This window comes from Pinus tabuliformis, chromosome 6 (assembly GCF_031772625.1).
Source record: "Pinus tabuliformis cultivar Carrire ecotype Pingquan chromosome 6, CPIR1, whole genome shotgun sequence".
NCBI classification, from domain to species: domain Eukaryota; kingdom Viridiplantae; phylum Streptophyta; class Pinopsida; order Pinales; family Pinaceae; genus Pinus; species Pinus tabuliformis.
Window position 1 is genome coordinate 78,309,110 of NC_142292.1, and position 25,023 is coordinate 78,334,132.

Below are 25,023 nucleotides of genomic sequence, written 5' to 3' on the forward strand. Positions count from 1 at the left end.
GAATTCGTCATTAAGTTCGAGTTCGCCATAAAATTCGGCGAACTCGAACGATTAAATTCGTTTTCCTTTCAAATTCGGCGAATTTCGAACTTCAACGATTTTGTTCGCCGAATCTGGTGACTTAGCATACAATATGCACACACAATCTTCTGCGATATATATACATACACAGCAAAAGAAATACTCATCAACATGACATCCAAGATATCGCCCTTACGTCGAGGTGCCACACACTTTCTTAACCCATCATGAGATTGCTCAAGTTTCTCAATTAAGGATATCGGTGTTAAGGATGTCCTTCGCCTTTCTTCCTGTGAAAGTTTCAACATAGGCTTATTAGGAAGAGCGAAGGCACAATTGTAATCATTATTCTTGAGCACAAGTATTGTGTGTGAGCTTGTGAGAGAGCGGAACAAGAAGGAGCTTGTATGTGAGTTGGTAGAGAGCAATTTTCCTTGGGAATTGCACTAGGAAATAGGAGGAAATTCCTATTAAATAGGAGCATCCTATGCGCTAGGATTTAGGAGGATTTGCAATAGGAAATATGCCTCCAAAACTGCGCAAGGGAGAAGGAAAGGAGATCAGGGTCTTGCAGGTGTTTCAGCTTAGTACAAGCAGAGGAAATCAGATTGGTTTCTATTGAAACAAAGTTGTATTGTAAGAGATCTATTGCTCAGTATTCTATCAATAAAATTATCATACAAGCAGAGGGTTTTCCCAGTTGGGTTCCCTAGAAAAATTGTGTTGTTGAATTGTGTGATTGTGTATTTATTTTTGTTCCTATTCCACTGCAACAATTGCAGAATTTTGTGGATTTTCTACATGGTATCAGAGTAGTGATCAGAATAAGGACCATCACATCACGGGTGTAACACATCCAAGGAGCAAAAACATCAAAAGAAGATACCTCTGAGGCAGTCGCAGATCAGGAGCCCTAGCGAAGGAAAGATAGTGGACTGTTCTAGGTCCAATAATCTTGTGACAGCAGGTCAAGTTTTTGGAGTTACAGCCAGCATAGAGGATACATTTCCCGAGGCAGTTTGGTGCCAAATTAGATGGCTAAATCCTCAAGAACAGGTCTGTATATTTCTGTGTCTTTGGGATGACATTTGCACTGTTATAGGTGTCCTTTTGGGAGGCCGAAAGGCTAGGACAATTGGCAAAAAAGTGTCCTAAAGGCTAGCAAAGAAGAAGATTTGTAGAGGAAGGGCAGCCGCAGGTTTTGGGTGGAGAGTTTCTCTAGAAACAGGTCTAAATATTCTTTGAATATGCCCTAGTGCGGTCCATGTTGAAAAATGTGTAACTAGGTTCTGTCTTCATAAATATGAAATGTACTTTTGATTCTTGTATATTGTAAAATAAAAGAAAAATTATTATTATTATTTTTGGAGCATGGGTTTCATGCTCAAGGTCTTTTATTTTAGAGGTCAAGCACCCATTGAGTGCTTCTAGGATTTGTCCTAAGTCAAGAAGTCAAAAGAGTCATTGTGATAAGTAGAAGACCGCATCTGGCTTGTAAAGAAAATTATTTGTCATTAAAAAGTGTCAAAGTACCCTTCAAGACCAAGTTCGTCTGGCCGCTGGGAAGTCGGCCTAATTTGAGGAGCCACATCCACCTTAAGAAGCTTATATAAAGGAGGGAACTCGACCTCCTTGGAAGACATTTCATCATTCACTCATTCAAGCGAAGGAGGAAGAGGAAGAAGGCAGCGAAGAAAGAAGAGGACGAAGAAGACTTGTTTCTAGCCTATTTCTGTTAAAATTAGAAACTAGGGCCAAACTCCACATGGGTCATCTTATTTATGACAGCTGATGATTTTCATGGATTCCTCTCTCTGAGAGGTGTAGGATTGATCTAGAGATCATCTGAGTCCAACATGTACAAATGAAGTTATGAATTTTTTATTTTTTATTATGGACAAATTCTCAAGGTCGGCTAGCAAACTTATGTAGGCTCAGAAGCCCAACAGTCACGTCTATTCATCCTCAACGTTTGCTATAAATACATGATGACTTAGCCTCATTTGAACACACTCATCTTCACACTTCTATCTCTCTCCTCATTGATTGGGTATGGATTTCTGGGCCTCTCTCTCTCCACACATCTAAAATTTCAGGAGGCCTAAATTTCAGGAGAGCAAAATTTCAGGAGGCCGAAATTTCAAGACACTGAATTTCTGGACAGTTTGACCAAGCGTTGACCTCCTTTGACTTCATTTTTGTGAGGACTATCTCTGTTTGGGCAGGCCGCATTTCTGGGCACAGAAATCAAGGCTAAACGTTGACTGTTGACCAGCATTGACTGCAACTAGGGTTGACCACAGGTGCGTTGTTTGACCAGATTTTGACTGGACTATTTTTGGGTTGTTTTGAGGGCTGATTCATCTTGCTCTTTGGAGGCCAAAGTTGACTAAAGTTGACCAATTTGTTGAAGATCAAATCTGCCATGTTAACCAACGTTGACTTTTCTAGTTAGGGCTCTTTTGCTACTGTTATAAATTATCAGATTTGTAAATTGTACTATCTCTCTTTGTTGAACTATTGAAGACTAAAAAAAGATTTGATGAAGGGTTTCCCCACATTGGGGTTTGTCCCTGCTTGGTGCCACATCTTGTGTCCTCTTGTCTTGGCTTGTATTCTACTATTTATGTTTATGTTCTATCGGCATTTTACTATCATGTTGATCTGATTGCTAAATTGGATATTGATGTTGGGCTAATAAAGAAATTGAAGTAAAATTGCTCTAAAGCATAAAACATACCATTGTTGCCTAAAATTAACAATTTCTCTCTCACACATGCGAAGGAAGGCTAGGGTTTATGTTGTTGGTCTCGACCCTAGGGGTTTTTCTTTTGCAAGTTCGATCTTGAAGAAGGAAGAGAAAGAAGGTCAACAAGGTTCCCATTAGGCCATCCTCAAGCACCAAAAGAAGGAGAAAGCCAGGTGAAGGTCTGAAGAAGTTTTGGGAGGCCAGAGTAAGCTCACACATGTGGCAGCAGTTGCTGCTGTGACAACCAAAAATTTTAGACCTGCAATTGAGGCCGAAATTATGTAGTTGCGGGACGAAGTTATGCTACTGAAAGAGATTTGAATGGGTTTGACATGGACAAAAGAAGCACATCATCCAAAAGGGTTGGTCTTGGTCTTGGAGGGTATTGGTCTTGGTCTAAAGGTCTTGGAATTCGTCACTTGAAGAATCTATAAGAAGAGAAGAGATTTCGGGTTTTCCTCTCAAGTGGAGAGGTTTTGGCCCTGGCTTGCAGCCTACATTATGTGTTCTTGTTTTTCTTGTTTTAGTAGTTGTTTGATGATATACAAACATAATAATAAGTAAAGAAGCTAAAAAGTAAGAAAAAAGTAAAAAGAGATCACAAGCAGTTATCAGAAGAAGAAATCACTCTAATCATTGCCCTATACATTTCTCAACATGGTATCAGAGCTAAGGTTGGCTATGGCCATTATGAAGATCTCTACTACACTAAAGAAGTTTCTAAAGAAGTATTCAAAGGTAGCAACTCATCTCAAGAGGGGCTTTCAAGAAGTATGGAATCTTCTATTTACTCCAAAGAAGGAAGTGCTCAAGACAAGGGATGAAGGACTCTTCTCAATACTCATTGGCACATTTCAAGATGAAAGCATTTGGGTGATCGATAGTGGAGAATCAAGACATATGATCGGCCACCACAAGCAACTAAAAACACTATCAAAAGGAAAGTCCTCTTACTCTGTAGAGCTTGGTGATAATAAGAGTTATCCTGTGAGAGAAATTGGATCAACCTCACTAGAACTGGAGAATGGAGGAAATATTCATCTCAATGACATCCTATTTGTTCCAAGTTTGCATAAGAATTTACTTTTCAATTTAAGTCTGGAAGATAAAGGTGATAAAGTGGCTTTCACTGATGGAAGAGTTGTAGTATGGGATAAAAATTCAAGCATAGAAAATGCAAGAGTGATTGGAATTCGTGAAGGAAGACTTCACAGGTTGCTAACTCCCCTTGCTCAAGCTTTAGTTCACATTGAAATCAGCCCATGTGAACTTTGGCATAGAAGATTCGGTCATCTCCACTTCAAAATCCTTCCAACCCTAAATACAATAGTAGATGGAATCTATGAACTGAAACAAGATCACGAAGGAGTATGCAAGGGACGTGCATTGGGTAAGAACACCAAGAGACCATTTGGAAGCAGTGCTTCAAGGTCAAAGAAATCTTGGATCTTATTCATTCCGATGTTTGTGGTCCTATGACTCCTAAATCACTTGGAGGTCATCTATATTATGTCACGTTTATAGATGAACATTCCAGGAAAACTTGGGTTTACTTAATGAAATCCAAAGATGAAGTTTTTACCAAATTTCAAGAATTCAAAGTTAAAGTGGAGAACCTTACAGAAAGAAGAATCAAGATATTAAGGTTTGATAATGGAGGAGAATACACATCCAAGGAAATTATAGCCTTCTGTAAGGAGTCTGGGATTAAGAGGGAGTTGATAGTCCCATATAATCTTGAATAAAATGGATTCACAGAACGAAAGAATCAGTCCCTTGAAGAAAGTGTAAAAGTTATGCTACATGATCAAGGTTTATCGAAATTTCTATGGGGTGAAGCTACCAAGACAGTTGTATACATACAAAATCGAAGTCCCCACAGGTCACTAGATAACATGACTCCTAAAGAAGTATTCACTGGGAAGAAACCAAGCGTGGATCATCTCTGAATTTTTAGTTGTCCTATCTATATTCATATACCTAATGACGAAAGAAAGAAGTCGGACCCATCAAGCATGAAGGGAACATTTGTTGGCTACAATAACTCTTCTAAGGCCTATAGGGTCCACATAAAGGAAGGACGCCGAATAGAAGTCAATTGTGATGTGATATTTGACGAAAGTATTGCATTGAAGAAATCAAAGGATCTCCCTATGGACTCTGATGATGAAAAACTTCTCGTATTTGAAGAGGAAGTTAATAGAGAGGAAGAAGAATCAAATCATGAAGATGAAGGTCCCAATGAACCTATAAAACCTGTTGTAATCCTTGAAACTAGAAAGTGACCTAATTGGTTGATATCTACACTACTTGATGCAGAAGGTCATGGAGCAGTTCAAGGCACATTCAGGGAAACCAAGAAGCCCAAACGATATTTTGGGTGTGTAGCCTATATGATGAAGTTGATAGAAGTAGAGCCATCCACCTTTGAAAAAGTTGTCACACACAAAGAATGGAAGGATGCCATGAATGAAGAGTATCAATCGATAATGAAAAATGGAGTTTGAGAGATCGTACCTAGGCTTGAAGACAAATTTGTGGTAACTTCCAAATGGCTCTACAAGATTAAACATGCAGCAGATGGAAGTATTGATAAATATAAGGCAAGATTTGTGGCTAGGGGTTTCTCTCAACAAGAAGGCATCGATTATGAAGAGACATTTGCTCCGACAGCAAGGTATACAACTATACGTTCGTTGGTCTCTTTGGCAGCAACGATGGGATGGAACATCCACCAAATGGATGCCAAGACTGCATTCCTAAATGGCACAATTGATGAAAAAGTCTATATAGAGAAGCCCTTGGGATTTGAAATTAAAGATAGGGAGGCATATGTTTGCAAATTGAAGAAGGCATTATATGGCCACAATCAAGCACCAAGGGCATGGTATGCTAGGTTGGATGCATACCTATAGAGATTAGGATTCACAAAGAGTTTTGTTGATCCGAACCTTTATATTAAGGTTGTGAAGGGAGAGTCGGTAATCATTCTTCTGTATGTGGATGATCTTCTCTTGACAAGTGTGGAAGGTTGAATTGAAGAATGTAAGAAGCAACTAGCAGCAAAATTTGACACGAAGGATTTAGGGTTGATGTACTATTATTTGGGACTACAAGTCTGGAAAAGACCTGATGAGATCTATCTAGGTCAAGGGAAGTATATGATCGAGATGTTGAAGAGGTTTGACATGATGGATTGCAAACCAATGACAACCCCGATGATCACAAACTTGAAAAGACTAAGGAGTTATGAACCGAGCCTTGCGGATCCTCCTAGGTATAAATAATTGATTTGCTCACTGATGTACTTGGTGAATACATGACCAGACATATGTTTTGTAGTAAATGTTCTCAGTCAATTCCAACTGGAGCCAAAGCATTATCATTGGATAGCAGCAAAACATATACTAAGATATCTGCAAGGAACAATCCACTACTGCTTGAAATATGATAGGAGGAATGATGTCCATTTGATTGGATATACAGATTTTGATTGGAGAGATAGTGAGCAGGATGGAAGGAGCACTACAGGAGGATGTTTTAGTTTGGGATCCTCCATGATCTCATGGATGAGCAAAAAGCAAGATATGGTTGCTTTAAGTAGTGTTGAGGCTGAGTATATTGCAGCCTGTGAAGTAAGCAAAGAAGTTGTTTGGTTGAGGAAGTTGTTGTTTGACTTGTTTGAAGGATCAATGGACCCTACAGTGATACATTGTGATAACACTAGTTGTATAAGATTGTTTGAAGACACAATGTTTCATGGAAAGACAAAGGATATAAACAACAAGTATCACTACATTCAGAAGCTAGTACAAGATGGTGTATTGCAACTACGGTATATCTCCACTGATGAACAGGTAGCTGATATTTTGACAAAATCTCTTCCTAACAAGAAGCTTGTGTATTTGAGAGACAAGTTTGGTTGGTTGATATATCCTCCCTAGTTGAGAGGGAGAGATAGGCGCACCATTCTTGTCTTCACTTGAAAAAAAAGAATGGAGGATTGGGTAAGCATTTGGCATCCGATACTCTTGGAGGATGTGGTAGAGCATCCAAGATAAGAGTAGTCGTAGAGGACCAATATTCTTTGAGGACAGGCTATCTGAGATAAGAATAGTCATGGTGGAACATGCACTGAGAGAACCCGAGTGGGGTATGTTCCGAGAGAGACAATGATGATGGTGTCTATAAATCATTGGTCTCGCCAACATTGTGCTCTGATCTTATGGAGAGATAGAGTTGTTAATCAAGGCCTTGCTATATGACAATGCTGGTTGATATGATATTAAACAAATGGATTACCAATTTGACTATTCTTAGAGATCTCTTTAGATTAAGAATGCCCATGCACCATTTACGAATACCTCCTTAGTTAAGAGGGAGTGTTGAAAAATGTGTAACTAGGTTCAATCTTCAAAATAAGAAATGTACTTTTGATTCTTGCAAGTGTTTCAGCTTAGTACAAGCAGAGGAAATCAGATTGGTTTCTATTGAAAAAAAGTTGTATTGTAAGAGATCTATTGCCCAGTTGGATTCCCTAGAAAAATTGTGTTGTTGAATTGTGTGATTGTGTGATTGTGTATTTATTTCTGTTCCTATTCCGCTGCAAAATAAGTAGAGAAATTCCGTGTCTATATGAAAAGAAATTAGTTTCAGATTGTTCATATTAGCAGTTGCAGAATTTCATGGATTTTCTACATAGTGTAATCATAGTATCATTCTTATTTTGGACATTGGTTGAGTCCCATTTAAAGTTTGGCTTTCCTGGGAGTTTGAATGTGTATGGACAGACTCACAGAGTTAAGACTGTGCCTATGCCACCTGTAGCCACTTGGTCATGTTATGTTGCGAACCAGTTGCTATTGAGAATTAACCCTCTGGTTCTGTACACCTATAGGGTATGAATTTGTACTTCAGTATTTTTTACTACATATATGAATAATGTTCTAGCTGAATACTCTACATTAACTAGAAAAAATCTCACACAACTAGAACTATGAGGGAATCTAACAGTAGGCTCCTGATGTGAAAAAAAGTGCTGCTAGTGATGAACACTAGGGAGAAAGAACTTGCTACCCTTGTAACTTGAATAAGAGTTTCATGATCTTCACATTTAAGAGGCATGCCAAAATTATGAATAATGGTGAATGACTTTCGCAGTGTAATAAATGCATTCATAATCATGTAATGCCTATATGAGTGGAAATTTAGACAAAAGAGTTAGGTAACAAGTGCTGATAGCTTCAAGCCTAGTATGGGATTTTCCTTATAAGTTGTCATTGGAATGTCATTTGTGGTTAATTTCTCATTGATACTAATTTGATCGCAGCCAGTGCTAACTTCATATCAACTCTTGAATAATGCATGTAAAATGAACTTTAAAGGATACACCCAAAGCGGTGTCTTCAGTATATTTCTTCCACCAGTACGAGGATGGAGCTCTGTCAGAAAGTAATAAAGATGCCCAACAATGATGCCCATAAGATCCGGAAGTAGTCGTGAACCAAAAAGCACATTCAAGGCTAGCATTACCCAGGGCAAATAGAATCCCTGCACATAGCAAAAGCCGCCCAATGAATCTCACAGAGTATATGAGTACTGGAAAAGGATACACTTCTATTAAACCCACTCAAAGCACAATACTCGTAAAAGGGCATCTTGTAAACAAATAAACCTATGGAATATTATAATGACAAGATAATAGTTTTTAGTCAGAAATCTCTTTCATAAGAACCAAGTATTTAATAGTTATTACTTATTAAGAATATTCAATACTAAGAAAAGTGGAACAAGCAATTTGGTCTTAGAACTAATTTACAACTCATACCTTGAGTGTAAAAAGGCCAGATATGTTGACTTGTGCATTTGGATACTCCCTTGCCCAAATGTATACAAGCATGAAAACCAAGGATATTCCCAGGAATGGAGACCTCAAAGCAGGAACAAAGGAAAACGCCTACATCAGCCAAAAGCATAGATTCCATAAGCTTCCTACTGTAAAAACAAAGTCATCAAGCTTTTGATTATGTCAACACACAACTCCATGTCAAGGAAAACCATTTGATCATCAACTAAGATATATTCTCCAGAAAGCAGGCATAAAAAACCAAGAAATATTGGCCAATAGAAAGGAAAAACAAACAACAAAAAGATATGACCTTTCAATGTCTCAATCAATAAAAGCATAATAGGGTAAACAAAAAATATTTGGTTAACTTACAAGAAGAGACAATGCCGCAAAGATCATCATCCACAAAAAGTCGGCTGTCCGTTTATCAAATGGACCTCTTTCTAACTGTACACCATACCTTGCTCTGTGCACTTCAGTGTTATATTTGTATTCAACATAAAGGAACAAACTAGAACTTTTCAACAACTAAACATTTAATAGTATTGAGCAAGAGAACCAGGACATTGATTGATTTAAATCCATTATGACTAACTCATCAATTGTTAACTGGAAGATAAAAACATGGAATCGACCCTGGATTTTTAACTGAATAAAGCATCTACATACTTACATTAATAGTAGACGAATTGCAAAATTGATAGAAAAAGGGCCCAGAAAAAAGAAGTTGGTAACAAGCCTCCATATCTACACATGGTCAACTCCAAAAAGATTAAAGATGGGAAATGCAAATATGAAAGAATAAATATCTGTACTTCTTCCACATAGAGCATGACAAATCCAGAAACATTTTAGTTATGTCCAACTTATAAAGTTGCAGTCAAATTAACTAAAATATTGGCAGCTTGGCAACAAAAGCACACAGCCATCTTTTGTGAAATGAAACGTTGTCACATTCAAAAACCCTGATTCAAGTAGAAAAATATCATTATGCTGTAGCAGCACATCTTTTTCAGAAACATTAATAGCTATCCAATATTAAGATGCATTTTGCATTTGTAACTAGCAGCAATTCAAGGTAGCTTTAACATTGGCAGACAACAAAGAAGAGAACTTAAAGGCACTCATTCAGCTTGTAAGTCTCTTTCGTGTGGAGGAGTAGGGTAACATTCAACAAAGACTTCACTAAGTTTGCCTTAGGGAAAATCTTAGCCTTCATAGCTAAGTTAGCAGCTCAGATTACAGCTAGGTAGGTATTTCTAGGAAAGATATTAAGTCTCTTGAGCTTGGGGCCAAGGCTGGTATGTCGGCTCTTCTTGCCTATGAACTTTATGGGAAGAGAGAATTGCAGTAGCAGCTCTTTTGCCCCCCCTAAAACATCGCTTATGTAAGAATATTGAATATGTTCTGCCATTCTCTGAGCAGCTCTTACAACACAAACCACAGAAGTGCAGTACAAAATTTATGGTTGTATGTAAAAGTACATGCCTTCAGTGTTATTCTACAAACATTCCAGAACACAGAACTCCCAAAACAAATCATGAAAAAGCTGGGGGAAAATTCCAGGTCCAAAAATTTTGGCAGAAGTTTCCTAAATTTCTAGAAACCTACAGAAGTTAACAGAAATTCATTTTTGGTTTATTGCTGGTATGCCTTACACTAAAAGTCTAAATCCTCTCAGAAAAATATAAAACATGTCCATGTTATATGTTAGCATTTTAAATTTATACTAGTTGTAAGATAAGATTAAATGTTGATGTCCTGTCAGCACTAAACGTTAGTCATTAGACAACATAAATGTTTTCTTATTAATATTAGAGCTCTCCTGTAATGAACATAAATATATATTTATAAACATCTAATAATAATAATATACCACTAAAGTGTCACAACCCTTCATCAAAACCCTACACCTTGTGAACCATCAATATGTATATATACCATCACATGGGTCATGGTAATCAATCATTCATTCATATGTTACTCATTATTTGAATATTACTTGTCCTATATGGATTTTGATTGTCCTTGTGTCGGATATTCCTCAGTAAATGAACTTTGTTCATTTAATTGGTATCAAAGCCAAGTCTGATCCAGCCATTCACCACACCATTTTCACACTTCCTGACATGGCTTTTGGCCACACTGAAATTATCAAAGTTTATCGAAATTGCCAGGTCCTTGACCACAACTTGCCCTTGGCCATTGATAGCTCAGAAAACCCATTGAAGAAATAAATTGTTTCTGCTACAAGTTTGAAGGAAACCAAAATCAAGGCGTTCAATTATCAAAGGAATTATCAGAGAACAAAAATCTAAAGGAAAGCTAGTAGATTATTCCACTGCTAACAGTAAAACAATAATCAAACATAACTGTCAAGAGAAGGGGCAGCAAAGTTCAAGCAAAAATTTGTGGAAAATATGAGGTGAGGAATCAATGCACGACAAATGAGAATAAAAAATGAGTCACATTCGGCTCCCTTATTCCAACCACAAATTAATGTATGTAACGCAGTTCAATGAAATCTATTTGGGGTGATTTGACGCACTGTAACGAACAAAGTTCGTATACTCAGAGGAATGCTCTAATACCAATGTAACAAACAAAGTTCGTATACGCAGCAATAATATTTAGAATACTTCGAAGACAAAGACATCCATTGTAGGACAAGTAACTGTATATTAAATATTGTATATAGAATTGATGAGATGATGACAAATGAGGGTGAGGCCTGCTTATATACCCTAGCAGGTGCCTCTTCATGAATGGTCATGTCTCTAAGACATGTATTTTCATCACTAATGACTATTTAGTTAACCTTATCATGATTATTATTGTTTACATTAATTTTATTGTTTTTATATGAATTATATTCATAGCATTACCTTCCTCTTCAAAAGATTTGTCCTAAAAGCTTATTGATGAAAGAGTTTGATCTCTTTTCACGTTTCAAATATTTTCTCGTCTCAGAACTTTGATCTTTGTCGATACAAGACGATATGATCCTTTGAGTGATAGATAAAATTGTCAAACAGAGAATGGATCTGACCATCCTAAATTAATCTTCTGTGGAATCTTTCAACACTGGAAATTTGTAATGAATTGTTATCATAGGACAAAATTCTGCAATCTTCAGTATTCTTTGGAACATAAGTTTGTCGTTTATGTTTTGAATGATACAGATTCGTAAATTCACTGAGATGTTTGTTCTTGTGATTCAGATGTAGATAAGGAGTTTAGTTGGTTTGTCTTTCCCTTATCATGTATGTGGCAATGTCTTGATTTACTTCAGGTTCTGATGTTTTTGAGTTGGTTACAAAATCTTCACTTGGAATTTTCGTTGTCTGAACTGCAACATGTTGAAATTTGATGACTAAAAAAAGTTTCCAACAATCCCAACCCGGTTTTAATTTCACCTTATCATTCCCATTCAGTTAAATGCCCTTTCCCATAACATATATTCAACATATAGAATTCAGGAAATGAAATTTTCAGATTAAAACACATGGGACTGTCAACACATGCTGAAAACAAATATGGACATAACCAGACCAGCAACACACATAAAAATACACACAGATTTTTGCTCAACTTAGACCTAAGCAAAACCCCTTCAACCTTCTCCAGGGAAAACCTGTTAGAGAGCTCTTCAAATTTATTTATCTTTCAAGTTCAGGAAAACTACATTTGCATACAAAACAAAACAACAAAATACAACTTATCTCTTCAGCCCAAAACTCCTTGAAAACCGTGCCCACTTTGCCTCGATTTTTTTGCCCACTTGAAGCTAAAAATATGTACTGTATAGATACAACTATATGGACTGTACGGATTCTTTTTTCAAAAAAAAACTTCTCTCAAACGGCGTGCAAGTCACAGCATTCAATGTTGTTCGTATTGTGCCTTCTGCTGTCTTCTAAACCTTGATTTCCATGCCCAGCTTTGCCCAGAAATCAATCCTTCAGCTTGCTAAAACAAATTTCTCCTTCAAACCTTTTCTCCAACTCTCAGCGTCATTTCTCCAATCTGCTCATGAAGAATGAATTCAGTCTCTCTTTTCTTTTCCCCCCTTTTGTTTCCCTAAATGACTTTTGGGCAACCCTAAGATCTAATGGCTCAGATTCATTTAGATCAAGGGATGAGAATAAATGTGCATTTAATTTTCATTTTATATTTTTTAACTCACCCATTAAATAAAGTACCCACATTGTACTTTATGTCTAAAATCACTTTTCACTTTATAATTTAACATTGACTTTACCACTTATAAAGTTAGTTTCACTTTATAAAGTCACACTTAGGAAAAGAATTATTTTGGACACTTTTCCCTAGGTAGAGACTAACCCATGGGAAACCACTTGTCCAAGGTACATTAAAAATCAACACTCCCTCTTACCAAGGAAAGTGTTTCTCACCACACCCATTTTGTCCCTGAAATGGGCATGCTTGCCTCTTGGCAAGGACTTCGTGGGAACATTGGCCACTTGCTCATTTGTTGATATATACTCCAGCTTCACTACCCCCTTCTAAACATAGTCCCTGATGAAATGATATTTGATGTCAATGTGTTTTGACCTGTCATGAAACACTGGACTCTCCGTGAGTTTAATGCAACTCTAATTATCATAGTGAATAACCGTCGATCTCAAGTCCTGATCAATTAGGCCATACAACAACTTGCGAAGCCAAATGGCCTCACAACTAGCCTAGCTAGCAGTCATATACCCAACCTCAGAAGAGCTCAAAGCAATTGACTTTTGCTTTCCACTGAACCACGACACAACTGTCGAACCCAATCCGAAGCAACACTCTGAAGTGCTTTTCCTGTCAGAAGCACAGCCTACCCAATCTGAATCTATGTAACCTGCCAACCTCACTCCATCTCCCACCTATAGTCCACACCATAATCAACAGTCCCCTACACATAGTGAAGAATGTGCTTTGCAGCTACCCAGTGCACCTTCCTGGGCTCAACCATGGACTGGCTAAGTGTGTTCAATGCAAAGCATATATCTGGCCTAATGTTGACCAAATACATCAAGGACCCAATAAGCTGCCTATACAATGTGGGATCCACCAAACTAGAATCGGAAGCATGAATCTTCTTCCAGTTGGTGATCACAGGTGTAGACATGGGTCTACAGTCTGCCATGTGAAATCTGCTCAACGCATCCACAGCATATTGCCCCTGCCCCAGAAAGATATGCCCCTCCTCCTGCCACACCTCAAGCCCCAAAAAGTAATGCATCAGCCCAATGTCCTTCATCTCGAACTCCATAGCAAGATCCTCCTTGCAACCACTAATCAGTCTCTCTGCCCCAGTAATGAACAAGTCATCAACATACAACACAAGAATGAGTGGATCATCCCCTACAACAATGTAGTATAGGTTTGGATCTGCATCACTCTTCGTGAAACCCATCTGCTGCAAGTATCAATCCTCGAATACCAAGCTCTCAGAGCTTGCTTAAGTCCGTAGAGTGCTCGCCTCAACCGGCATACATGGGTCTCCCACCCAAGTACCTCAAAGCCCTGTGGTTGCTCAACATACACCTCCTCCTCTATAACTCTGTTTAAAAATGTGGTCTTCACATCCATCTAATGGATCTGCCAACCCATTTCTACAGCAATAGAAATAAGGGACCGGATAGAAGTGTACCGAGCTACGAGAGCGAAGGTCTCATCATAGTCAACTCCCTCTATCTGTGAGAACCCTCTAGCCACAAACCTCGCCTTGAACTTCTCAATGCTGCCATCCACAGCATGCTTGATCTTGTAGAGCCACCTGGAAGTCACAACTGACTTGCCCTCAGGCCTAGGCACCACTTCCCAGACATTGTTCTTAATGATAAAGCCATACTCCTCCACCAAAGCCTCTCTCCATACCTCCTGGCTAGCAACCTGCTCATAGTTAGTCGGCTCAGAGTCAACAATACTAGTAGCCTTGGCTACATAACTGCAAAACCGCTCAGGTGGCACACTCTCCTTGTTCACCCTCTTCGGAGGACCAACGGACTCCGCTTCCTTCAAGGTGTCTTGAAGCCACTTGGGCCTCCTCTTCCCTAAAGAAGCTTCCCCATAGGGAACCTCATCCTCTGCCCCCCAGTTTGGTGAACCTGAAGGTCTGCCAACTGACCCTGGTGTGCCTGTACTAGCACCTGTCCTCGAAGAACCTGTATTGGCACCTGTGCCTGTGTCAGCTGAAGTGCCATGTGAACTTTGTACCAATGGACTCCCTAAAGAAGTGCTCGGTGAACTCGCCACTGGTGCCCCAGATGTCACTGACATTGAAGTACCTCCTATACTAGTCGATCCAGAACCCTGAGGTCCTGCTCCCTGTACCTGACCTCCCTGCTGAGGAGAAGTCTGTGACTCTCTCTCATCATACTCCTGTGATCTTCGATAGGCCCTCTCCTCCTCGAACTTCACATCCCTCCTAATCACCACTCTCCATTTAGAAGGAATGAAGATCTGATAGGCCTTCGAAGTCTCGTTGTAACCCATAAAGATACCCTTCTCTGCCATGGGTTCCAGCTTCGTCCTCTGCTCCTTGGGGATATAAGAATATGTGAGACATCCAAAGATACGAAGATGTGCCACATGAGGCTTCTCTCTAGTGAAAGCCTCCTTCGGAGTCATATTCCCCAATACTCTGTGAGGACTCATGTTCTGAAGATAAACAGCAGTATTGCAGGCCTCAGCCCACAAAAACAAAGGCAACCCCTGATCATGAATCATCGCTCTAGCAGCCCCAACAATAGGGTTGTAAGGAACCGTGAACTCTCTCCTAATGCCCTCTTGTGCACAGAAGTCAGAAAACCCACCATCAGTGTACTCACCACCATTGTCTGACCTCAAGACCCGAATCTTCCTACCTATCTGCTTTTCCACAAGAGCTTTGAACTCTTTAAAGCGACTGAAGGCCTCACCCTTGGACTTCAGGAAATATATCCAAGTCCTCCTACAGTAATCATCAATGAATATAACATAATACTCATAAACACCCAAAGACACGAGACATACGGCCACTAACATTAATATGAATCAAGTCTAGTATACCTATGATCTGTTGTCGCTCGCTGGGAATGGTAACTTGGTGTACTTGCCCAAAGCACACCCTCTGCAGACCTCATAATGCTCGACACGGAAAACAAGAACTCCAGTAGTGATCTCCCTCAGTACTCTCAAAGCTCCATGATGCATGTGCGCCATCCTCTTGTGCCATAACTCGCACAAGTCTCTACTGCTGGTGGTACTAGTGTGAGTGCTACCAGATGTGCTACTCACGAAGGTTCCTGCCGACTGAAAACTGAACCTGTATAGTTTCCCAGAGCGGACTCCAATCACTTTGGCCAAAGTGATGGAAGCTCCCCTGGGATGCATCAACACCTACCCTCCTAAGAAAGTGACGTCAAACCCCTTCTCCTCCACAGCAGACACTGAAATCAAGTTCTTCTTCATCCCCAGAACATACAAAACATCCATGACCTTCAAAGGAGGCAAAGACTCCCTTTCAAAGGTCACAGTCCCCACACCAATAGCTCTCACAGTGTGGTCATCTCCTAGTACAATCTCAATATCAAGTGCCCTCTCTGCAAGCTCTGAAAAGAACTCCCGTGCACCTATCATATGGCGGGAAGCCCCGTTGTCTATGTACCACACATTGGATGATGTACTCCTACTAGATGTAAAAGTAAAAAATGCAAAGTCTTGGCCAAACTGTGAAGCAAACTGCTCCACCTCTACTGAAATTGTAGTACCCTTCTTCCCCTTGTTCTTCCTCTCAGGACACGTAGCAGCATAGCATCCCATTTTCTAACATGCCCAATATTTGACATTGGACATATCCGTATCTTTTTTCTTCTTCTTCTCCTTTCCCTTAGCCCCATCTGATGAGGCCCCTTTCTTGGCCTTCCCTTTGTTCTTCCCCCTGGCTGTCAAGGCTACATCCTCCTCATCTGCTATCTTCACCCCACCACTGCCAGTCTTCTGTATCTCATGCTGCACACAATCATCCTAGAATATGTCCCAATTGGGAAGATTCTCCCTAGAGGTAACAATGTCTCCAAAGACCTCCCAAGACTTAGGAAGTCCCGCTACAGCTATCCTGACTAACTCTGTGGGTGCAACTGTCTCACCAATAGCAGTCAAATCATCACATACATGTTTGACCCTGCCAAGATAATGAACTACACTTTCAGCCTTTGCCATCCTGATGTTCTTCAACTGTTCTTTGAGTACCATCTTCTTGCTCTCATTGGTACTCTAATAGAGAGTGGTTAGAGTTGTCCACATCTGATATGCATAGGTGTTTCCTCTCACCTAAGGAACCACATGATCCTTCAGACTGTTCGTCAATATCCTTTTTGCCTTTGCATTATTTTTGTGAATTCAGCAAGTTCATCTCCAGTAGTAGTAGGTACAACCACTTGTCGCACTATGTCCCAAACTGTTGCCTCCTCAAACACTGTCTAAATTATGTCCTTCCAAATGGCATAGTTGGATATGCCATCCAGTTTGTCCTCTATCCTTAAAAACATGGCCATGACTGTTGTCCAAAATTTACAAACCAAGAAAATTGAGAAATGAACTTTCCAGCACACCTTGTTGTCCCAAAAGTTCAGTTTGTGTGAAATTTCACCTTATTGTCCCAAAATGTCAAGTTGCTATCCAAAAATTCAGTTTGTTGTCCAAACCACTGTTTGTTGTCCCAAACTATCGTTTGTTGTTCAAACCGCAATTTTCATCTTGTAGCTCTAATACCAGGTTGAAATTTGATAACTAAAAAAAATTCCAACAATCCCAACCCAATTTTAATTTCACCTGATCACAACCATTCAGTTAAATGCCCTTTCCCATAAACATACATTCAACATATCGAATTCTGGAAATGAATTTTTCAAATGAAAACACATGGGACTGTCAACACATGCTAAAAATAAATATGGACATAATCAGACCAGCAACACACATAAAAATGAAAATAAATATGGACATAACCAGACCAACAACACACATAAAAATACACATAGATTTTTGGTCAACTTAGACCCATGCAAAACCCCTTCAATCTTCTCTGGGAAAACCTATTAGAGAGCTCTTCAAATTTATTTATCTTTCAAGTTCAGGAAAAATACATTTGCAGACAAAACAAAACAACAAAATACAACTTATCTCTTCAACCCAAAACTCCTTGAAAATTGTGCCCACTTTGCCTCGATTTTTATGCCCACTTGAAGCTGAAAATATGTATTGTACAGATATGACTATACGGACCGTACAGATATTTTTTTCAAAAAAAATTCAAAACTTCTCTCAAACAGCGTGCAACTCATAGCATTCAATGTTGTTCGCACTATGCCTTCTGTTGTCTTCTAAACCTTGATTTCCATGCCCATCTTTGCCCAGAAATCACTCCTTCAGCTTGCTGCAACAAATTTCTCCTTCAGACCTTTCTCCAACTCTCAGCCTCCTTTCTCCAATCTGCTCATGAAGAATGAATTCAGTCTCTCTTCTCTTTTCCCCCTTTTGTTTCCCTAAATGACTTTTGGGCAACCCTAAGATCTAATGGTTCAGATTCATTTAGATCAAGGGATGAGAATAAATGTGCATTTAATTCTCACTTTCTATTTTTTAACTCACCCATTAAATAAAATACCCACATTGTACTTTATGTCTAAAGTCACTTTTCACTTTATAATTTAACATTGACTTTACCACTTATAAAGTCACTTTCACTTTATAAAGTCACACTTAGGAAAAGAATTATTTTGGACACTTTTCCCTAGGTAGAGACTAACCCATGGGAAACCACTTGTCCAAGGTACATTAAAAATCAGCACAACATCTGAGTGTGTTTTTTCTTCAATTGGCTTATCATCCTCTTGAGTTATGATATTCACTAAATCAGCATTCATTGTTTTTTCTTCAACTTGAAATTCTACATTCAATGTGTCCTCGATAAGTTGTTGTACCTTGTTTTCCAATGACTTCTTGTCCTTCTTAAGCTTTTTAACTTGCGTCAATAATTTTTCACTATGGTCCTTAAGCCTAGAAACTTCTTCATTCTTGTCAGTGGTGACTTTGTCAACTTCCATTACAAAATAGATAGTTGATCAGCGTTGACTTTCTAGTTAGGGCTTTCTGCTTCTTTTGTTTGACTGATCAAATTTTCACTGTAATTGGTCAAGTGAATATTATACATTGTACTCTCTCTCTGTGCTGAACTTTTGAAGAATTATAAGAAGAATTGATCAAGGGCTTCCCCACATTGAGGTTTGTCCCTGGTTGGTGCCATATCTTGTGTCCTCTTGTCTTGGCTAGTCTTCTACTGTTTTTGTTTATGTTCTATCTGCATTTTACTATCATGTTGATGTGATTGTCCCAAAACTATGCTACAAGCTATTGGACCACTACCTTACTAAGTTACTACAAATCACTAATCAACATGATCACTCATCAAGCTCATCTAATGTGGGAGCTTAATATGAGGTTAGGACACAAAACAGCCAACTAGATCAGTTGTAACCCCTTGAGAAGCAATGCTAATTGTTAACATCAAATTTACATTTCTAAATTGTCAGGCCAAGCAGTAACTCCATTAAGCAAAAACTGATTCGTATTATCTATTCCATCAGGTAGGTCTGTTATATACATGAGGGAGAGACTGTTCAGTTCATCTCCCGATGACTGTTCACATTTCTCATTTATTTATTTACATATATTTACCCAATCACAAGGATTAGGTGTCAACATTCCCCCCCTAATCTGAAGGGATGTTGGTGAGTCCAAGCATCGTTCTGAATCATTCAAGCTTTTCTCTTCCAAGCGCTTTGGTGAAGATGTCTACAATTTGCTCATTTGTGGAACAATGACAGAGATGGATTGTTTTGGCCTCAACATGATGTCGAATCAGATGATATTTAGTATTGATGTGCTTTGTTTGATCATGGAACTTTGGATTCTTGGCCAACTTTATTGCAGAGGTATTGTGAATCATGAGTGGAGTTGATTGTACTTGTTTTACCTGCAAATCTTCAAGAATTTTCCTGAGCCACACAATTTCTTTTGTTGCTTCAGCTGCTGCCACGTATTCTGCTTTTGTTGTGGAATCTGCTAGAACTGATTGTTTGCATGATCTCTAAGAGACAGCTCCTGATCCAAGACTCATAGCATATCCTGAAGTTGATACTCCAGTTTCCTTGTCTCCATCGAAGTCTGAATCAGAGTATCCAATCAAGCTGAAGTCGTATACCTGTGTATACTTGATTCAAAAGTCTTGAGTTCCCTTCAAGTACCTTAGAACCTTTTTTGCAACAGACCAATGTCCCTCACAAGGCTTTTGCATAAACCTGGAGAGGATTCCAACAGCGAACGAAATGTCTGGTCTGGTAGTAGTTAGGTAGTTGAGACTTCCTACAAGTTGTCTATACTTTGTTGCATCCTCAAATTATTTTCCTTCAATAGATGTGAGCTTTAAGTTTCGTTCCATTGGAGTAGTAAGAGGATTGCACTTTGTCATGCCAAACCTGTTCAACAAATCTCCAATGTATTTCTTTTGAGAAAGAAATATGGACTTTGGATGTTGGGTTACTTCAATGCCAAGATAGTAATGAACATAGCCCAAATCAGTGATTTCAAAACTTTTTCCCAATTTCTTCTTTATGGATGCAATGTAACTTCCACTGTTCCCTGTCATAAAAAGATCATCTACAAATACCACAAGATATACAACTGTTTTGCCAACTTTCTTGACAAATAAAGTTGCATCATCAAGATCAAAATGTTTGAAATTGAGTTTCAGAAGATGCTCAATTAGTTTTTCATACCAGGGTCGCGGTGCTTGTTTGAGGCCATACAAGGACTTCACAAGTTTGCATACTTTATGTTCATGTCCTTTCACAGCAAATCCTTCAGGCTAGGACATAAAAACATTCTCTTTTAGATCTCCATTCAAGAAAGCAATTTTTACATCCATTTGATGGACTTTCCAACCGTTCTGAGTTGCTAGTGCTAAGAGTGTTTGGATGGTAGCCCATTTTGCTGTGGGGGCAAACGTCTCCTCATAATCGACCCCTTCCTTTTGTGCAAAACCTTTTACCACAAGCCTAGCTTTATGCTTGTCAAGTGAGCCATCAGCTTTATACTTGTTCTTGTAGACCCACTTGCAGCCAATTGGTTTGGTTCCAAATGGAGGATCAACCAGCTTCCAAGTGTCGTTCTTTATGAGGGCATCATACTCCTTTTGCATCAATTCTTTCCATTCATCATGAGAAGCAGCTTCTTTGAAGGAAGTTGGTTCAAAATCTGTAGACAAGTTCAATTCACAATCATAAGAAACATCCATATCAACAGGTGAATTAGAGTCATCTACATCACCTCCATTTTGCCGGTTTGAATTTTTGGTTCCTGTCTTTCCAACTTCATCAGGATGAACACTTTCAAGTGTCTTTGTCACCCACTTTGGGGGACCTTTCTGAGATGGTCCAGGCTGCTCCGTTGATTGAGTTGGAACTGAATCAAGATTGAGTCTCCCAATTCTATCAATTACATCACTTAAAGCATCATCCGTTGTTGGAGTTTCATACAGGGGAGAGTGTTCTTCAGAAGAAGATTCCACATGTTGATCTAGTATAGGAATCCCCCCTTCAAGATGTGGAATCTAATTATTTTTGAAATGATTTTGCTTTTGCGATCTATCCAAGCAATCAAGTTGCCGCTCAACAACATTGTCAGTTTTGGATGATTCAAGGAAAATTACATCTCTAAATACAACAAATTTCTTATTTACTTCATCATAGAGGCGATATGCTTTAGAGGTGTTTGAATACCCTAGGAAGATACACTTACGACTTCTAGCACCAAGTTTGTTTCTATGTACCTTTGGTATCAAAGCATAACAGGTGGAACCAAAGACCCTGAGATGTTTTACCGAAGGAACATGTCCATACCACATTTCATATGGAGTCTTGTTTCTTATAGCATTAGATGGACATCTATTCTTTATATATGTAACACATAGAGCTGCATCAGCCCAAAACATTATCTTTACATTTTTGAAAAAGAGCATGGATCGTACCATATTTAAGATTGTCCTATTCATTCTTTCAGCTACACCATTCTGTTGGGGATTATAAGGCACAGTTGTTTGATGTTTGATCCCATGTTGGCGAAGATAGTTTTCAAATTCATTTGATGTGTATTCTTTTCCATTATCAGTGCGAATAGACCCAATATGAGATTGTGCATCATTTTCAATCCATTTATGAAAATTCTTGAATGTTTGAAAAGCATCAAATTTGTTCTTCAAAAAATAAACCCAACACATTCTGGTGTAGTCATCAATAAATGTCATGATATATTTATTTCCATTTGCAGAAGGAACAGGCATTGGACCACATAAATCTGAATGAATGAGTTCAAGCTTCCTATGTGCTCTTGAATGTGAATCATGAAAAGACTGTTTGCTATGCTTTCCTAGAATGCAAACATCACATTGCTTAAGTTTCCTAGGAATTGTAGGCAAACCAACAACACCATTTTTCTTCAACAAGCAAAGACTGTCATAGTTCAGATGTCCAAATCTAGCATGCCATAATAAACTTGATGGAAGTGTACCTTCTTCATGATGAGAAATGTATGACAAATGTTTTGCATGAGCAGAGGTTCCTTGCAGCTTGATAAGCCTTTCTTCTTCTATTCCCCTCATGACAAGTGAGTGGTCAGATGCTTTTCTTACCTCAAGCTTGTCATCAAACATATGAATGGAGTGACTTTGCTGGCAGATGTGGACCAAGGACAGCAAGTTTCTCTTGAGTTGTGGGAGATATAGAGCATGATGCAGAAGAAAGTCTGGAAGACCAGGCAGTTTAAGCCTAATTGTGCCAAGCCCTGATGGCTTGATTTTTTATTGATCTGCAAAGTATACTACTCCATTAACATTGTCAGTGAAATCTTCAAAAAAATATTTTCTATGAGTCATTTGGCAGGTTGCTCCTGAATCAAGCAACCAATCATTTTTCCAAGAATCAAGTGAAGCATTAAATAGATCTTCATTTACTCCAATGTTACATTGTGCCACAACATAGTGAGCGGATTCAGATGCTTTACCTTTGTCTGTATCATCAGTTTTACCTTTCTGTTGATTTCTTTTTTGCTCAATTTTGTCCCATGGTAGCTTGCATGTAGAGGCATCATGTGATCCATTTCTTTTGCAACGAATACAGTGCAAATCTGCCTTTTCTCCTTGAGAATGTTTGCCCCCCCTGCCTCTGAAATATCTTCCTCTTCCTCTTCGACCACCTCTTCCTCTTATAGAATCTTGAGCAGGATGTTTTTCTTTATGAGCAAGGCACACAGCTTCTTCAGAACATTCAGGGGCTGTCTTTTTTCCAAAAGCTTTCTCTCTTTCAGCAAACTTTTTCACAAGAGAGTCAAAGGTTATATCTTTGAGATTTCCATTTGCTTGCAATGACTCAAGATAATTGGAGTAAGTAGGATAAAGTGCCTTGAGAAAAGCAATAAGAGGAATATCCAATTCAACCTTAGTGGACTTGATATCATGCATTATAGACTTTACTTCAGATGCAAGAGCAAGAGGATCATTATTTTGCATTTCAAGAGTGAAGATTTTAATCATGAGTTGGACAACTTCAAGTGCAGAATGTGAGTCATAGAGTTCTTTCAGCTTTTGTAAGGCTTCAAAGGCAGTTGAATATGACGAAATATGGCGACTCACCTCTTCATTTACAGATGCTGCGATTAATGCATAAGCTTTGTTGTTCTTGTTTTCCCAAATGATGAGCTCTTTGTCTGAGGTAGGTTGTACTGGGTCATTGTCTCCTTCTCCGACACACACTCCTTTCCACAACTCATTGAAGATGAGGGTGTGTTTTATCATCCGGGACCATTCAGGATAGTTCTCCTTGCCAGTGAGAACTATTCCCACCATGGATATGATTGAATGCATTATGTTAAAAAATTATTTTTGCTGATAGAAAAATATTTCTACCAATATACAGTAAAATTGTACTCAAAAGGGCATTACCAAAAGATTTCAAATCCACCATGTGACCCACATAAATCCATCATTCTATAAATCCACCTCATATAAATGTCAGTGATTTTATATACCAAAAAATAGTGGCTTGGAATCCTTTATATATATCAGTGTTATATATATATATATATATATATATATATATATAATTTTTTTCTTTGGTGTATATATATATATATACCAAAGAAAAAAATGATATTAAATATACCAAAGAAAACACTGTGACGCTGTCTGTGGGAAACGATTTTGGTTGTTTAATTCATATCACAGTCAACGGCATCAACCGCGAGCTCTACAAAGTTGGAACAGCAACGGCATCAACCACGAGCTCTACAAAGTTGGAGCAGCAACGGCATCATTCCACAATCTCGAAACCCTTTCGATTTTTTCAAAACTCAATTAACATATCAGCACCATTCTGCCAAAACTTCTAGTATCGTTGCAGAGAAAGAGAAATCAAGCCGGTCTTTAGATTCAAACAAGTGAAGAGACAAAACGCTTGACAGAAAATGTAACACCAATACAGTTATGTCTCTATCCTCGTTTGATCCATACGCAGGTCAATTATCTCTCTCCATACGCTCTGTCATTGCTCGGCTATAGGTATGCACTAAACCATTCATGCACAATGTGTATGCCAATTGACACTCAATCGTCAATACATATCCCAAACCGAAAACCGGATTATGCAATCACACAACTGAAACCCACCAATTCAGCAGTGAAAGCAACAGGAGGCCGACGGTTTGAACGCAAGACCTCGTGCGCAGTTTTGAACAGTCAAGGAGGCACACAACACATGGAAGTCTGTTGCAGCAGGGTCGAGGTGGACATTTGAAGTTTGTGAAGGGGTTCTGGCGTTTCAGCAGAGTAACATAGCAGCGTATGGGAAAAACGCAGTATATTTACACAGGATATCACCACATTTTTTTTTCTGCGCTGTCTGATAGGGTTTGTTTTGGAGAAGGGCAGCAGTATTCAAGGCGAGCAGCGTAACAGTAGGAAGGCTTGACAGAAAATGTCAGAATCTGGCACCAACGAATATATGGGCAGCGTATTGCATGGAGCAGGCTTTGTATGGAGCAGAGCGCAGGTAATGGCAGACAAAACGTAGGCAGTACAGGCACTCAGTCAGACAAGGGAGTTACAAGGCACAAGAGCTAAAAAAAGGAGCTGGCTCTGATACCATGTCAGGCCAGGCAGTAACTCCATTAAGCAAAACCTAATTCGTTTTATCTATTCCATCAGGTAGGTCTGCTATATACATGAGGGAGAGACTGTTCAGTTCATCTCCCGATGACTGTTCACATTTCTCATTTATTTATTTACATATATTTACCAATCACA

The 25,023-nt window shown here is 38.9% G+C and overlaps 1 protein-coding gene across 1 annotated transcript in view; it reads right to left on the bottom strand.

Moving 5' to 3' along the window:
* DER1 (DERLIN-1) overlaps positions 1-25,023 on the bottom strand; it is a 69,325-nt gene that overhangs the window by 25,856 nt on the left and 18,446 nt on the right. The window contains exons 3-6 of the mRNA XM_089414058.1: positions 9,292-9,365; positions 8,991-9,084; positions 8,598-8,726; positions 8,160-8,320 (exon numbers count right to left, since the gene is read on the bottom strand). Of these exons, the coding sequence (XP_089270184.1) occupies positions 8,160-8,320; positions 8,598-8,726; positions 8,991-9,084; positions 9,292-9,365 (458 nt within the window). The remainder of the gene's footprint in view (positions 1-8,159; positions 8,321-8,597; positions 8,727-8,990; positions 9,085-9,291; positions 9,366-25,023) is intronic.